General features: G+C 41.7%; 1 protein-coding gene across 3 annotated transcripts in view; it reads left to right on the top strand.

The window, feature by feature from the left end:
* FAM107B (family with sequence similarity 107 member B) overlaps positions 1-15,409 on the top strand; it is a 128,271-nt gene that overhangs the window by 104,398 nt on the left and 8,464 nt on the right. For all 3 annotated transcript variants that reach the window (XM_054287527.1, XM_054287528.1, XM_054287526.1), the window contains one exon: positions 14,525-14,708. In XM_054287527.1, coding sequence (XP_054143502.1) covers positions 14,581-14,708 — 128 coding nt within the window. In that variant the 5' untranslated portion in view covers positions 14,525-14,580. The remainder of the gene's footprint in view (positions 1-14,524; positions 14,709-15,409) is intronic.

Raw genomic sequence — 15,409 nt, 5'->3', positions numbered from 1 at the left:
GCTGTTTGCTCATGCAGGTACAGCAGGAGCTGCTCTAGAGTTTCTCTGGTGTGAGGAGCTGGCACTGGCTGGAGCAGAGTGTTGTCTGCTGGAAGGATATTTAAGATGAACATCTAGATGAGCAGACACTGTGTTCAGCCCATATCCACCATCTTCATTTGCCACTTGCAGTGTGCTGCCATTGGTACCTGTGGTGTTGCTGGAAAGGTGCAGGTGAGAAAACAAGAAGTATTAATGACAAATCTGTGCAGGGGAAGCTCCTGGATTACTTCTGATAGCCTAGCTTTCATAAATGAATGACTTTCTAAACTGGAAGTGGATCCTGTTGCTGCTGTTGTGTTTCTGTGCAGCTTTTCTGCTCTTTTGTGGGGATCAGTGGAACCACATCCTCTGTGCAGGCAGGCTGCTGGGTTCATTTTATCAGGTCAGAATCTTGTGTTCAACATCACAGATCTGCATGATATGAAAAAAGTTATGGCTGGTTTGTTAAATTCACATTACAGGATGACTATTAACATTCCTAGATTAAATGGGACTTAATTATAGCAAGCATTTGCTTCAATCCTGAACAGTAATGTACGTGTTGAACTCCCATTGGGGAAGTGGTGCAGTATTTACACCCTGGTGCAGTATTTACACCCTGCTGAGCACTGAGGCTGTAGAGGAATACATGCTGTTTTAAAGAGGACAGATTTTGACAAATGGCTCTCTGTCTTATTACAAACATGCTCAAAAAGAACGTGCTGTATTCACCAGTGGGATAGGAAGGCCCTCAGGCTCCCAGCTCTCATTCCAGCTTTTCAATGTGGATTTTTGTCTTGGAGTCATTTCTGAGAACATATTTACTAGTGCAGCTGAAAAAAAGCATGTGTTTAATGTATCTCTTTTTGTCGTTGAGATGAGAAATCCACAGACAACACAAAAAAAATCACTGGGGACTTTGGTAATAACATGGGAAGGAAGAAATTCATAAAAATAGGCTTGGGGTGAAAATAGCTTCAATCCTTTAGGCATGAGACTTGTAAATCCCTGACGTTTGTTTAGCAGCACCAAGAAGTTCACAGCCTCTGTGTTATTAACTCTTAACATCTTTCTAAATTTTATTCTGTCTATCTCTTAATCCATAACTTTTGTGCCTTATTTTAAACATCATCAATTTAATTTTCTAAACTTCTTTCAGCAAATTACCTGTTTGGATTTTGCCTCTTGATTCTAAGCAAGCCTTTGTTCAATCCTAAAAAAAAAAGAGTGGTTAACATGAAATGGCTCCAAAATGTCTGACAAAATGCTGCCTATAATAGAACAAAGCACAGTGTTGTTGTAATTTATGATGTTTCTTATTGATTTGCTCATCAAAGAAAGCCTGTCTTGCTCTCTCTGCATTCAGTATCCAAAATGTTGTCTTGCACTGACAACCACAGCTTGTTCCAGAGTAATTTAAGGCTCAGCAACTTGCTCAGCATCACAAATCCAGTTTTTGGTAAAGCTGAGAATAGAGCCTCTCTCTTCTGTCATGGCTCAGTTCCTCACTGTAATTGTGGGGCAGCTTTCCTACTGACTGACTGAGTCTCTGATGTGACCAAGCCTGTTATAATGAACAGTGCTACTTCAAATTTTGATGAATTCTCCTCATTCAGTAATTTTTTGCAGTTTTAAAATACAGTTCCTCAGTGAATCATGGCAAAATATGATTATCTAATTAAGAAAAGCAGATGTTAATATTCTCCTTTGCAGTGTGCAGTTCTCCACTGCTTGTTAAGCAAGCAGGTTGAGAAAGTGATTGTGTTGTAAGATGAGAGACAACTGTGGTGCAGGCAGGAACTTGAGCAACTTGTGTTAAAATGTTTGAAAGTGTTGTGGCAGTTTGGTCTGGTTTACTCAGGTTTATGGGACTAGTAACAGCTCAAGATTTTACAGTAAAGGGGCTTCCACCTCCTTTTATTTTTTAAGAAACAGAGCTCACATTTGCAGATCACCTTTCCCTCAGTGAGGTGCAACTCCAGAAATTAGCAATGCATGAGATGCCTACATAAATATCAATTCATCTTTAATCCTTAGTCATAAAGAAAGTTCCTCTAGTAAATCCAGAACATCTTTGTAGGTTGGGTTGTGATAGAGAAAACTAGAAATTAATTTAGTGACAGGAAGCATGAGGGGCAGTGCTTGATCTATGTGACAAGGAACAATGTTTCCACTTGGAAAATGTGGAAATGTTTCCACTATTCACCTGTGACCATTTGTTGGAATGCTTCTCCTTGTAAAACAGGGGTGTGCTTTTTTCAAATTCTTGGAGGCTACATGGGCTTATTGGAATTTTAATTATAATTTTTCTGCGTATTTTTTTGTTGTTTTATTTTTTAATAGCCCATTTAGTTATTGAAGGAGATCAGGAAAAGGATGACAGAAACACCTCTTGCCATTTCTTCCTTCTTTCTACAAATGTCTGAGACAGTGAGGTGATATCCTGCAGAGGACACTGCATGGTGACATTTTTAAGGAGTCTTTAACACACAGTTTATTGCCAACACAGAAAGTTTGCTTGCCTGAAAGTTTCCCCTCTTTGGTTGCAGGTCCAGCAGGTGCTGAGAATGCTCCAAGTTGTGTTTTCAGCAGCAGAACAAAGAGCAGGACTGGCTTCAGGCATGCAGAGGTGCAGCTGGCACTGGAGGCTGTGATTGCCTGTCAATAGGTATTCATCCTATTAATTAGGCTGCTGCTGTAAAACCCAGCTAGAGGACAGCTTTTCAGCCTGCCTGTTGTAGAGTTAGCTGAGTCACCTGAGAAATGATGTTAATGAGAGGGCTCCAAGGCTTGTGAGGAGGCTTTTTTCAAGCTCTCTTCTCTGAAAGGGGCTGGCAGCAGCCTCTTTGAGAGACCTGGCTTCCATTCCTGTGAATGACAAATGGCACTCACTGCTCTGGAAGCTCTGTGTGCTGCTTTTGTGAACCTTGACTAGCAGGAGCCAGGCTGTGACCTCACACTGCTTTTGTTCCTCAGCTGTAGGCAAGTTAGGATAAAGACTTTCAGCTCCTTTCTTGGCTCTACTGAAGTCTTCTTTTGCAAGCTTTTGGTTTTTGGCTTCTTTAAAGTTTTTCTTTATGTTTGAGCATGAAGAAGCAAGAGTTTGCACAGTTTATTTTCCTTTATGTGACCAGTGTAAACTTTTTGGGATGCAGGTGGTTTGTTTTAACCATTTGCTGGAGATCCTTGTAGTTAGTGCCTCTTAAGACTACTCAGTGGTTTCTTCTTGTTCAAGTTACATAATTCAAAGTTCTTGCATTTCAAGTTTAGCTCCAGTTCAGTTCCACTTCTGTAGGACACCAAGCAAGTGAGCTGCCCTCTCTAAAGCCCTGGAGAAGGATGTGAGGAGCAGAATGGGGGGTCCTACAAACTCCAGCTCACCCTCCACAAGTGTTGCTGAGGAAGGACAGCCTGAGACTTTCCTCCAGGTGGTCTCTCAAGCAGAAAGGTAACAATTGTAGGAAATTCCTTTCCTGCCACCAGTTCACAAGCTCAACAAACAATCCCTTTGTGGAGGAATTGGGGTCATCCTTCTAGCTTCTTACTCTTCTTTGCTAACTGCTTGGAATTTGTTAAACAGTTCCTTTCTGGAGGCATTAGGGAGTGGTGGTCTGTTTCTCCCTTCCTGAACCTTTTCAAATCTTTCTAAAAAGACAAGAAAGAGAAAAAGTTGACAGTAAACATCCTGGAAACAGTCCCATGTCACCACACACAACAAATTGTTCTGCCAAATTATATGCTCAAATCTCCCTTGTGTTTATGCTAAGCTTGTGTAACTGCTTTTGCTTTAGGTATTGACATTCTGGGATCTTCATTGCAGCTCAGTTGTGTGCATAACACCTCAGTCCTGTTCAGATGGAGGCTGGTTTCTTTAAAAGAACAACGCCCTTCCTCTGCTGCCCTTTCATGTGCAGCCCTCTGGCTGATACTCAGCCCTGCCCTGGTGCCACAGCTTCCTGATTTATGGGCTTGCAGGAGAAGCTGCTGATTGTAGCTGCTCATCAAGAGCACCAGTGAAAAGTCACCAGATTTGACAGATGTGACTGAGTGTCAACGTTTTTCTCTGTTTTATTTTCTGTAAATTCCTGGGTTTCAGACCTCTCATTCTTCCCATCAAGCAGTGAGCAGATGATGTTCCTCTCCATGCCGTGTGGCATGCTGTGTTGTTCATTGATGTATTTTAATAGTTATGTGTTTTGGGCTTGGCTGTTCTAGGCCCACTTGTAGCTTCCAGGAGGCTTGTGCTGGCTACCATGCATTCTTACACCCACTCAATCCTTTCAAACCATTAGAGCATCGTGCTCTTGGTTAAGGTCATGAATAGGGTGTGGAACAGCCTTTTTTAAGAATTTCTTACTCTACCTCACTTTTGGAAGATTGGTCATCAGTTTCACTGGTGTCCTCATTTCTGCTTTTTCCTTCAGGCCCTGTTTTCCCTTTGTAGGGAAAAAAAAGAAACCTTTGTAGTGGTTTCTTTTTCCACAGAGTTGCAGTGCAGAGCCTCATACTGAAATTTATCTGTGCCAGCTGAGAGTGAATAAAACAGGTCTGGGCAAGGAAGGGTGTTCTTTGTGGACACAGTGCAGGCTGGAATGTGGATGTAGTTGCCTGAGCCAAAACTAACTCCTTGAGGTGAAGGTTTTATTTCTTTCCTGTGATTAAGCTGGGAGTGTGTGTGTTTGGAGTAGCAATAGGTTTAAGGAAATTATTTCTTTTTGTTTCCTTTTGTCTGTTTCTAGGAAATCTCCCTGTGTTAAGAAACCAAAACAGAGTTTTGAATTCTTGCTGTGAGCCATTTGTCACCAAAGAGAAGGGAAAAAAGGAATCTTTGCTAGTTCTGATTTTTTTTTCCTCCTAGGAAAAGCGTTTCTTCCTAGAAAATGAAAAGAGCTTGAGTTGTTGAGTTGGCAGGTAATTGATACATATCTGCCCGGTCTGAAGAAGTACTTAACTTTTACATAACTACCTACGAGTCTGTTTAGGAAGCTGCCGAGCTGCAGTGAACTGTGTGGTTTTCATTATGTCAGTGTATTTAAACTTGTTGCAAATGGCCTTCTTTTATGGGTGGTTAGAATTCCTTTTAAGTTGTCATTCAGAAAGCCCCAGAGGGGAGGGGAGCTGTGACAGCTCAGCAGATCGTGCTGTGCCCTAACTCCAGGCAGGATGCTGCTGTGCCCTAAGGAGCAGCACGTGGCACCGAGCAAAATCTGGCTCAGCATCCCTGCTGTGCTCCTTTGGCAGGACTGGGGGGTTTACAGCACTGGAGTAACTGAGGCAGCATGAGAAACACTTTGCTTCTTGGTCTCATTTTTGATGCTGTAGCTCCTGAATGCATAACTACCTGATTAATGCAGAGATTTTAATCTTCTGACCCCCTTGCAAACACTTATTAATTGCACTCATAGATTTTAAATTTGTAGAACTAGAAGGGATAATTATAATCCTGTAATTTGGTCTCTCCGTGCAGCTGAACACAAATCTTTCACTAAATCACTGTCTTTACTCCCCTCACTTTAAATGAGTACTCTTTATTTTAGGAATTTGTTTTCTAGCCTCAAAACCCAGTCATCAAAATTTCTCAAAGCATTGTCAGACTTGTTGCTTATACAATTATTAAGCTGTTATTAATCTTCACTTCTTAAAAACCACATGAGCAGAGCTGTTAGAACAGCCTCAATATGGGACACATTCTCCCATTTACAGATGTTCCTCTTCCATTTGCTTTTTAACTTCCTAATTTCTTTTTAACAAAGAAAACTTTGTTTGCTGTGCAGTTTGTTTGCTGTTGTTTGTCATGTTCACAGGTTGCTAAGTACCCTGCCTCTTCTCTTGCTCCAAATTTTCTGCCATATATAAAAGGTAATTTTAACCTTTTTGGCTTGTATCTGATATAAACTCCTGCCTGTTTGGATATTTGCTAGGACCCTCCATCATCACCATCCTCACTATCATAACAGCATGCAGAAGAGGATTCCTGTTCCAGGAGAATGTCCTACACCCTTTGGTCCTGGACATTGGTTACCTCACTGGGACACACATTAGTCTTTAATCTTTCTCTCTAGATCATGTGAAGAAAATACAGAACAAGTGGAAAAACAACCACTACCAACATGTTTCTCTCTTCCCTGGAGGAATCTTGCTGAACTAGATTTTAACAGCATTTGTTTGAGGTTCACCAGTCTCCTTTTAGGTATCTCAAGTCAGATGTTTGAAATGTTTGTAGTCTCCCAATTCATAAGAGGCTGTTGGCAGCTCTGGATTTCCCCCTCTCCCTCAGAAATACCTGTTTAGTGTTAAGCCTTTTGTATTTGAAGAATCACTATTCTCTAATGCTGATGTTTGCAGAAACAGAATGACTTAGAAGTAAGACTTCCTGCTGAAATTGTGGGGGATTTGGTATGTTTGCTCTTTCAGTTCAGCATTTTTGTATATAAACACAGATTTGGGTCAGTCTTCCCCCTTCTCCCTCCCGAGATTTTCCATCATGTTCCTGTTTGCAGGAAGTCCTTTACCACTGGGTGCCACTGTTTGATAGCTCTTAACATTTGCTTCAGTGAAGCCCTGAAGAAACTCTCCCCTCGCTCTTTGGACTCCTCATTTTAAATCAAGGCTCAGTTTTCATGCAGCATCCCATGTTTCAATGTAGGAAAATTTGATTCAAACAAAGTTGACCTGATTTTATTTTAGTGGTCCACATTGATGGGTCTGCAGCACTGATAGTGCACTGTAGCTGCAGGGAGTATAAACTGATCTTATTTGCTTTTCTGCTTTTAAAATCTGTTTTAAAAATGTGTCATTCCAGAATTGCATGTGAACACTGTTGACCCATGTATAAATAAATTGCTTCTTACCTTTGGGGATTAATCTAGTGGCAAACTGTGCTGCTGAGTGCCTTTCCTAAGAGGCATAATTTCAATTACCATCTCCTGAAAATCATGTTACTGTGCTATAATTACCTGTGTGGTGTTTTGGTGGAAGTTACGTGTATATTCAGTTGTGTGCCTTTGTCAGTCATGATTTACTCCTTCCAAAGGACTGGCATAGAGGAGAGGACAGCAGGGTGTGCATGACATGCTCTTGTTCTACAGGGCAAAAGCACTGTAGTCACTTAGGGCCTTTTGGAGGAGAGGTGTCCAAACCACTGGGTCTCCATCAGAATGGCTTTCCACACCCCCAGCCCTGTCTTGGGATTTAGATAATCACAGGATCCTGAGCAAAATGAGTATGGGGAATATAAAGTCCTTAAGAAATATGTAGGGAATTTAGGAAAGACAAGTGATGTAAGATGCACAGTGCGTGTTATCTGCTGTTAGTCCCAGACTGAACCATGGTGTTACAGTGGGTGGATCACAGACCAGGATTCAGGGAAGATGAGTGCTGTTCAGTGTGCTGCTCTTCATCCTGTGTCTGTCTTTTCTACTGCCTGTATTACAAATTAGATTAAGCAGTTGGTTGCAGTGAAAGTCACCATCTGAGTTTTGCCTGTGTCTGACAAAAAGGGGACCTTTTGGAAGGTCTCCATCTTTTCCTCTCTCAGTACTCTTAAAGCACCTTGTGTGCAGACCTCTTCTTGCAGCAGGAGGGGAGAGGCTCTTTCTTTCTTTCTGTCTTCTGCCTCTCATTACACAGTGAAGTCCTGACACCTCTTCAGTGTTTTAACCAAACAAGTGAAGAAAGAAATGCAGCTATTCAGAGCTGAGCCTTTCAGCTGGTTTGAAAGCCAATGGCAGAGGCTTTCAAACCAGCTGAAAGGATCAGCTCTAAATAGTTGCACTTCTTTCTTGCATTCTTCCTTGCAGATCTTGCAGCCTGAGGAAAATCTCTTTAGGATTAATACAAATTCTTCTCAGTGGAAGGTGTGAGGCCGTTCTTAAGGCTGTTTGTGTCTTCTTGCATCTCTTTCCCAACTAAACTATACACCAAGAGGAAGGAGCTGGTTTGTCCTCACCAGCACTGCTCTCCAGGCCTTTGCCTCTCTGGGGGTCAAGGCTGTTCCCTCCACACCCAAAACTTGACTGAACTTCAAAGCCCTGGATCAGAGATTGCCTGGTGCTGTTTAAATTGAATAAGAGCCATGAGCAGCTCTCTGCATTTGAGGGAATTGTAACACTGCCCCAGATCTTGCACTCTGCCTTCCTTTAGGTGTCAGTGCCAATGCAAACATCTTTAAAATGACCCTCTTTCTTCTGGTTTCTCATTTATTGGATGTTTATCTGTGCTTTGTTGATGTTACTCTCAGCAGTACTTAAGGGAAGAAAATGAGTGTTAACTGGATTTCCTTCAGATTTTGAGTGGGTTAGGTCATTTTAATATCATCTAAAGTGACAACAGGAACAGCTTCAGGAGCCAGCCAGCTCTGCTTCTTTCCATATCCTTGGCATCACTGAGATTGCTTTGGGCTGCCCTAATCAAGTGAGCCTTGTTCCTGAGAGAATTCTATGTGGCCTGCCAGTCTTTTGGCAGCTGTGGAACTAATGAAGCCATGATACCTCGTGTCAGGGGAGTGCTGTGAATTAAACTGTCCTGGCATGGCATGGACAGAACTTTGTCAGCTTTGGGATCGGATGTGAGATTTTTGAAGTGCACAAGAAGCAGTGAGATTGGCCTTGCAGAAACACGTGGTAATTTCTAAGATGCTTTTCTCTTCTCTTCTCTTCTCTTCTCTTCTCTTCTCTTCTCTTCTCTTCTCTTCTCTTCTCTTCTCTTCTCTTCTCTTCTCTTCTCTTCTCTCCTCTCCTCTCCTCTCCTCTCCTCTCCTCTCCTCTCCTCTCCTCTCTCCTCCCCTTTCATGTATGGAGCTATAAACAAAAGCCAGATGCCTGCTAAAGGATTTAAAAGCTCCATGATGTTAATTTTGAAGAGCAGTAATGTAGGAAGTAACCTGGCAGCAAGACAGTGCTCAGTGGGCAATGCCAGGTTCATGCTGCCCTGCATGTGTTTGATTCTGAGGCAGGTGAAGACGCTACTCTTCAGATCTTCCACTGGGAGGTGGCAGCCTTTTGAACAAAGAACAAGGGGCTGGGAGGAATTGCAGCCAGCAGGGCCTCTCTGGTCCTCCCCTCTCCCTCCTCAGGCAGTGTAGCTGTGTTTTGCCATGGCCCAAACTCCATCCTCCCTTTCAGCCACAAAACACAGTATGAGTAAGAGTCAAATTCCTTTGTTGGTGTCTGGCTTGAGCATCTTGGCTGGGGAAAAGTATTTTGTATTCTGTTTTCAGGAACTCTTCCTTTGAATTAAAGGGTGAACTGTGGGAAATTATTAATGATATCTATAATCAAGGATTAATCAAGTAAATCTCTCTGGTTGAGTGCCTCTTACTGCACTGAGAGCATACAGATAAAGGAGATAGCAGTGTGGGCTTTCATGTGCAAACAGTGCTGAGGTGCTGCCTGCAAAGCACACTCTGCATTTAAGCAGCTCTTTTGCTTTCTACCCAAACTGGCTGATGCAAGGTGATGCTTGGTCATGTAACATCTGAGCAGAAACATGCTGAAGAATTTTTATTTCAATTCCTCTTGAAATTGGAAGGGGAAGAGTAAAACAAGATTTTTTCTTTTCCCCAAAGAATGCCTTTGGGTTACTTGTAGCAAACTGCAAGTCTGCAGGGTAGTTTAAAAAGCTAAAAATGTAAGTCTTAAAGCAAAGTGTTTGATGGTTTACAGCACAGCCCAGAACAGATGTTAAAGCTTTTTCAGGAATAAAATCTTCAGGAGGTATTCAGTGTTTGAGCTAGTGCTCCTGTGGAAGATATTAGTTCAAGAATTTATTAAGGTAAAAAGGAAATCACGTGAATTTAGTCTTAATGTAACTTTTGGATCTAGTATAGTCTATTATTTTCATGTCTGTTGGTATTTTAGGCATTTATTTATCTGCTTTTTAAGGGGCCTCAACTCTACCTCTGCTTTCACAGCTGGAAATAATTGTGGGAATCATTTGAAGGGTGAAAATGCCATATATATGTGTAATAATATAAATATATGGTGTCTCACAGGAATTTCTATATTCAGATTCCACATGTAGAGGGTGATTTCTGGTATGAAAAATATCAGATAGAAAATAAATGCAATTCCTTGAATGCCATATAAACATGAGAGGGTTGGGGGGATTTTTGGTTTTGTTTGGTTTTGATTTTTTGTGAATTTCTTTCTCCTGTGGAAGCCATGGGAGCCCTGTTGTAGCAAAAACTGGCAGCTGCTGAATCCTTAACCTGGCATTGTTAAGATATCTGTTAACAACACTGGTATCTGTGTGTATTTCTCTCTGTACACGTGTTTCCAGTGTTACTACCATTAAGGCACTTTAGCTGGAAAAAACCCTCTGTAGATAGAATAAAAAGTAAATAATATTGGAAGCAAAGGTATCTGCTGGACATGTTCCTCCAAATGTGACTCACACTTCTGGCATGCTCTGGTTTGGTTGTATCTCTTCAGCAGGACCAAGTTTTGAAGGGTCTTTTCTGCTTTCCCTGGACCCACTCGTGCTCCAAGGAAATCAAAATGAGAGTTGCAAGTATGTGACCTCTTGGTCTTGGCTCTTCAAGGCTGAGATACTTCTTGATTACTCCAGGAGCATCTTTTTGTCTGGAAACATTAAACTTCTGTCTGGGACAATACTTGAAGCAGTTTTTCTACAGATGCATTTTCTTTGTCTAGTGGGATGTTGAAATTGCTTTGCAGTTGTTTGAGGAGTTAAAATTCCTCTTCCATGCAGGATCCCCAGTTTATTCTTTCTCTCTGTGGATCAAAATCCACATATACCAAAGTAGTGGTGGACAAAGGCTGTGTTGGTTACTCAGGCACAACAAATTAAGGTAGATAAATGCTTTTGTGCTGCTTGTGCAGTAACAGCTAATTCAGCACATGCACTGGGAAAGCACCTGCCAAATTAGTGGGTGTATTAAACTTGAGCCAAGCTCAGCTAAAACATCCCCTGAATCCAAATCTCCTTTATGTGGAGTGAGGTAACAAGGAAACACAGCCATGGATTGTGCATTCTCAGTCGATCATGGAGCAGCAGATGGTTAAAAGGAGCCTCTCGGATGCTCTTCAGGCAGCATATCCCTGCTAAGTGATTATTTGGATTATTAATGTCCCACTGTAGCACCTAGTGATGATCTGAAAGCAGCTTTATGGGCTGTGACTTTTGTGGTGATGAGCACTAGAGACTCATGGAATTAATAATGATTTAATTGTTATTGCTTGAACATTGATTAAACTTGTTTAAGGACTTTTAAGGGATTCTGTCATCGAGCTTGACTGGTTTATTGGTGTGAGCCTGAACCTCAGAACGAAACTCTGGGGATAAACTGCTCTGTTCCTGTCTGCTCTTGGAGTGGTGAATCCTTTGTGCCTCAGTTTCCTTTTTATGTGCAACTTGCCTGTGCTTTGTAAGTGTTAGCTTTGACAGGGTGTGGGTAGAGATCACCTTATCTTAATTGTATTGTTTGCATATAATATTACACAGTGACTGTGCAGGCCTTTGTCAGTGGCCACCAGCCAGGCTGAGGCTTGCCAGGGGTGTGAGAGAATTCACTGAGTGGAACTGGGTGCCCTGTGTCACTGTCTCTATTTGGAAATCCTAGCTGAAGTCATTTGCAGCTAAATCACACATGGAAAAACTCTTCTCTTCCCAGGAGGGTTTTTATTCATTCATGTTTGCTCCTAGTAGAGTTCATGTTACAGTGGGAAACCATGATTCCTGACCTCTGAGTTGAATACATGTTTTAAAAATAGTGATGGGACAGAAGAAAGAAGAATAAATAAACTTCCCTTTAAGGGCTTGCTCAAACCAAATCGATGTGCTGCAAATTACAGCACCACACTTTGAGAAATGATTGAATCAAATTGTTTTTCTGGGGCTTGTGTCAAGAAAATTGTACATTGTTTATGGCAGTTGTAGAGTAATTCCGTGTTTTTCATCTCCACCTAAGAAAACAAGAATTATCTTGAAGAAGCAGCAGGATATTTTTGGATTTACTTTAAAAGAGAGCTGTTGATGATAAATAGCTTCCACAAGACTCACAGGTCCATCAGTGCAACAGGACTGATAGAGGAGTAAAGCAAAACAAATATTTACAGAGAAGGTTTATTTTGGGTGGAGGTTGGATATGTAATATTTGAGTTATTTTAGATGTGATAAGCTTGATGTGAACACTGAGGAAGAATGAAATGTCCTTAAGAATGATCATTATGTAAGAAAAGAACTGCAGCTGATTTATTCACTGTGTGTGCTAGAGAAAATAGACCTCTACAAATGTTAACAGCCTGATGCTGTGTGGTTGAGGGGTTTTGGGGGGTTGTTTTTGGTCTTTATGTGGCATGCTATGGAGCAGTGAGAGGTCTGAGATGTGATTTTTGCCAAGGGCCCCAAGATGAGCTGTGGTGGAGGCTGAGGGAGCTGGGCTGGCCCAGCCAGAGCAGAGGTTTGGCAGGACCAGCCGCAGCCCCTGTGCCTTTCCAAGGTGCTTTCCAAGGAGAGTGACCCAGAGTGCATGGCTGGGGCATGAGAGGCTGCAGGCTGGAGCTGAAACAAGAGGTTCAGCTGTAGGTGTTGGGGGGGTCATCCACAGAGGCTGTGCAGCCTTGGGGATCTTCAGGGTCCTACTGGGAAATGTCCTGAGCAAGCTGCTCTGATCTCATAGCTGTTCCTGCTCTCAGGGGGAGGCCGAATTAGAAGTCTTCCAAGCTTCTTCTGACCCATTTTCTCCAATGATCTTGTATATTTGGCATGTGTGGTGATAGTTGGTTGCTTGATTTGAAGCAAGGACTCTGAAGGGGTGACAGGAGAGGTTCTCTTATTGCATGATCAGTGTCACTAAGAGGTTTCTGCCATATACAGCAATACATTTCCATAGCTTTGAACTGTGCACAACTTTTATAGTAGTTTCAGAGGTCCCTGTGAGACCTGACACCCTCACAGAACTCAAAAATTCTTTATATGAACTTGCCTTGAAGAGCTCATGAGGGAGCCACCCTGAGAGCAGCTCACACTGGTGAGCGGTTTCTCATTGAAGTTGCTCCACAGAAATTTGGTGGGTGAGATGTAACACCACTAACACACAGTTCACATCATCCATTCTAAAAAAAGAAGCTGAAAGAGCTTTGCCAGGTCTGCTGGACACATTCACATCTTGAATGACCTTCTTGCATCTGCTGAAAACTTCCATGTTGTTTTGCTTCCTCACCTGCAAGCAACTGCAGCTGGGTGATGGTGGTACTGTCCAGTTTTAATCTGCTGAAGTATTAAGTGAAAATCTTTCTGCCATATCAAGTGGATTTGGTCAGACCTGAGCAGCAGTATGAGATTCCTACTGAAAGAAAATAGTTCAGGGATTAAACTGCAGCTGAACATAGGTTTTGTAGCCCATGGGGGGAGACAGGGAGGGAAGATCTGGTAACAATGGGATGTGAATTAAAGCCCATATTCAGCTTTTGCTGGAAAGAGCACAGCAAATCCCAGTGATTCTCTGGTTTGTCCCTTAGCCCTGTGGGTACAGTGTGCAGCATTCAACTGTTCTGCCAGTCAGGAGAATGGAAGGCTCTTGCCTTTTCTTTCCTGTCCCATTGATGCATCTCTGTAAACCCACATGCTGTGAGATTATTTTTGAGGGGCCAACATTTCATCAAACTGACAATTGCAAATTCTGCGTACAGGTTTTCACAACAGTGAAGAGAGACAGAATTTCCCTGAATGTGTTTTGGATGCTGGTTATCTTGTGCTTTTTAATGGAAAGGGGTATCAATGGTCACATAGGAATTATTTGAAAACCATCATTTACTTGTCAGCTGTTGATTAAAAACGTTATGATTTGATGAGTAGATAAGTTTTCTATAATAAGATAGGAAAGTGCCACTTTTCCAAATTAAATAAATCATAATTCATTGTCTTCAGGTCAGTGAATTTTTGTGGGTTTTCACAGAATACAGCCTTTAAAGAACGACTCACCTAACTTTTTTCTCCTCAGCTTTGCCACTCAGAAGTCAGTCCCCCATCACAAAAACTGCAGATCTGGCCATTTCCACATGGAAGCTTTGCTCGATACAGTTCAGCTTATCCACAGAGGCATTTTCCCCACAGCTGACGTGACACTGACAGCACAAAATGAGACTTTGCTTTTGATACACATGCACAGCATTTAATATAGACAGCATTTAAAATATCTTTAGGGTCTCAGTACTACTGATCCACATCTGAATAGGCTTATTAAAATCAATAAGGGTCTTCACACACTTAAACTAAATTATTTGTCAAGTTCTTCTCAAAAAAGGAGTAACTCTTGTCTCCAAGCCACTGGATGAAGGCTGTTGGAGATGCCATTGTTATAGAACTGCTGCCCATTTAAAAAATGCTACTGATGTTTTCTCTGAGAGCCTTTACTTTCTACAGACAAAACTAATCCAGCAGAAGCATGACTGCTGCCAGTGTAATATGCTGCCTTTGTTGTTTAGGACATCTTTAAAAGGCCTTTCAGTGTAGATTCACTACAGTCTTTCCCATTTTACAGATACTGTGAACAAGGACACTGAACCCAAAGATCCATTTCCCATTCCAAGAAAGATTATGGCTGAACCAGACTACATAGATGATGACAATCCTGAATTAATTAGACCTCAGAAATTAATTAATCCTGTGAAGTCATCCCGGAATCATCAAGATCTCCATAGAGAGCTGCTTATGAATCAGAAAAGGTAAGAGTCTAAAAATCACTTGTGCCACTCTCCCACCCCAAACACACAACTGGAATTTTAGTTTCATCAAAATGAAACTAAGTACCCAGCAGACACTTTTTGTTGGTTCAGGTCTTGTAAATTGAAAGACTCTGATTCTTAACCATGGCATTTTTTATTTCTGTTTGAGTTTCAGCTTTCCTGAGAAGGCTTCTCATTTTGTTTTTGTAAATACTCAGAGAGTCAGTTTTGAGAGGAAGCAGTTCAGTTCTCCTCTATTACGTTTCATATGAGTTACTTGGCCACTGTAATTTATCTTGTACTCTTAATGTTATCAAATATTTGACAAAATTTTGCTGTTAACAGTGGGATGATAAAATCTGTGAGCTTTCACCATTCACCATTGAGTTTGTGAGGCCATTTCTCTTAAATCAGAGAAATCATGTAGTCTATTTTACATTCAACTGTTCTCTACTTATTTGATGTGTCTCACAATGCAGTGTGATAGTCTGGGGCCTGCTCTGCTGCTGCACAAGTGTTTCTTTGTGTGTTTTGCAAATGCTGCCTGCCCCTCTCTGGGATGGGATGCACAGCTGTTGCTCTGTATATTGCTTTTAGAGGTGTAAACAACCATGTCTTCATTTCATCAACTTCAGGGACACAAGCACCTGGCCCAGAAATAGCTGAAGTTCTGTTAATAAATCTCTTCAGCAACAGAGAAG

This window comes from Melozone crissalis, unplaced genomic scaffold, assembly GCF_028551555.1.
Source record: "Melozone crissalis strain CALT ecotype California unplaced genomic scaffold, PUWL_Pcris_2 ptg000059l_1, whole genome shotgun sequence".
Classification (NCBI taxonomy): Eukaryota; Metazoa; Chordata; class Aves; order Passeriformes; family Passerellidae; genus Melozone; species Melozone crissalis.
This window is presented reverse-complemented; position numbering and strand designations above follow the sequence as displayed.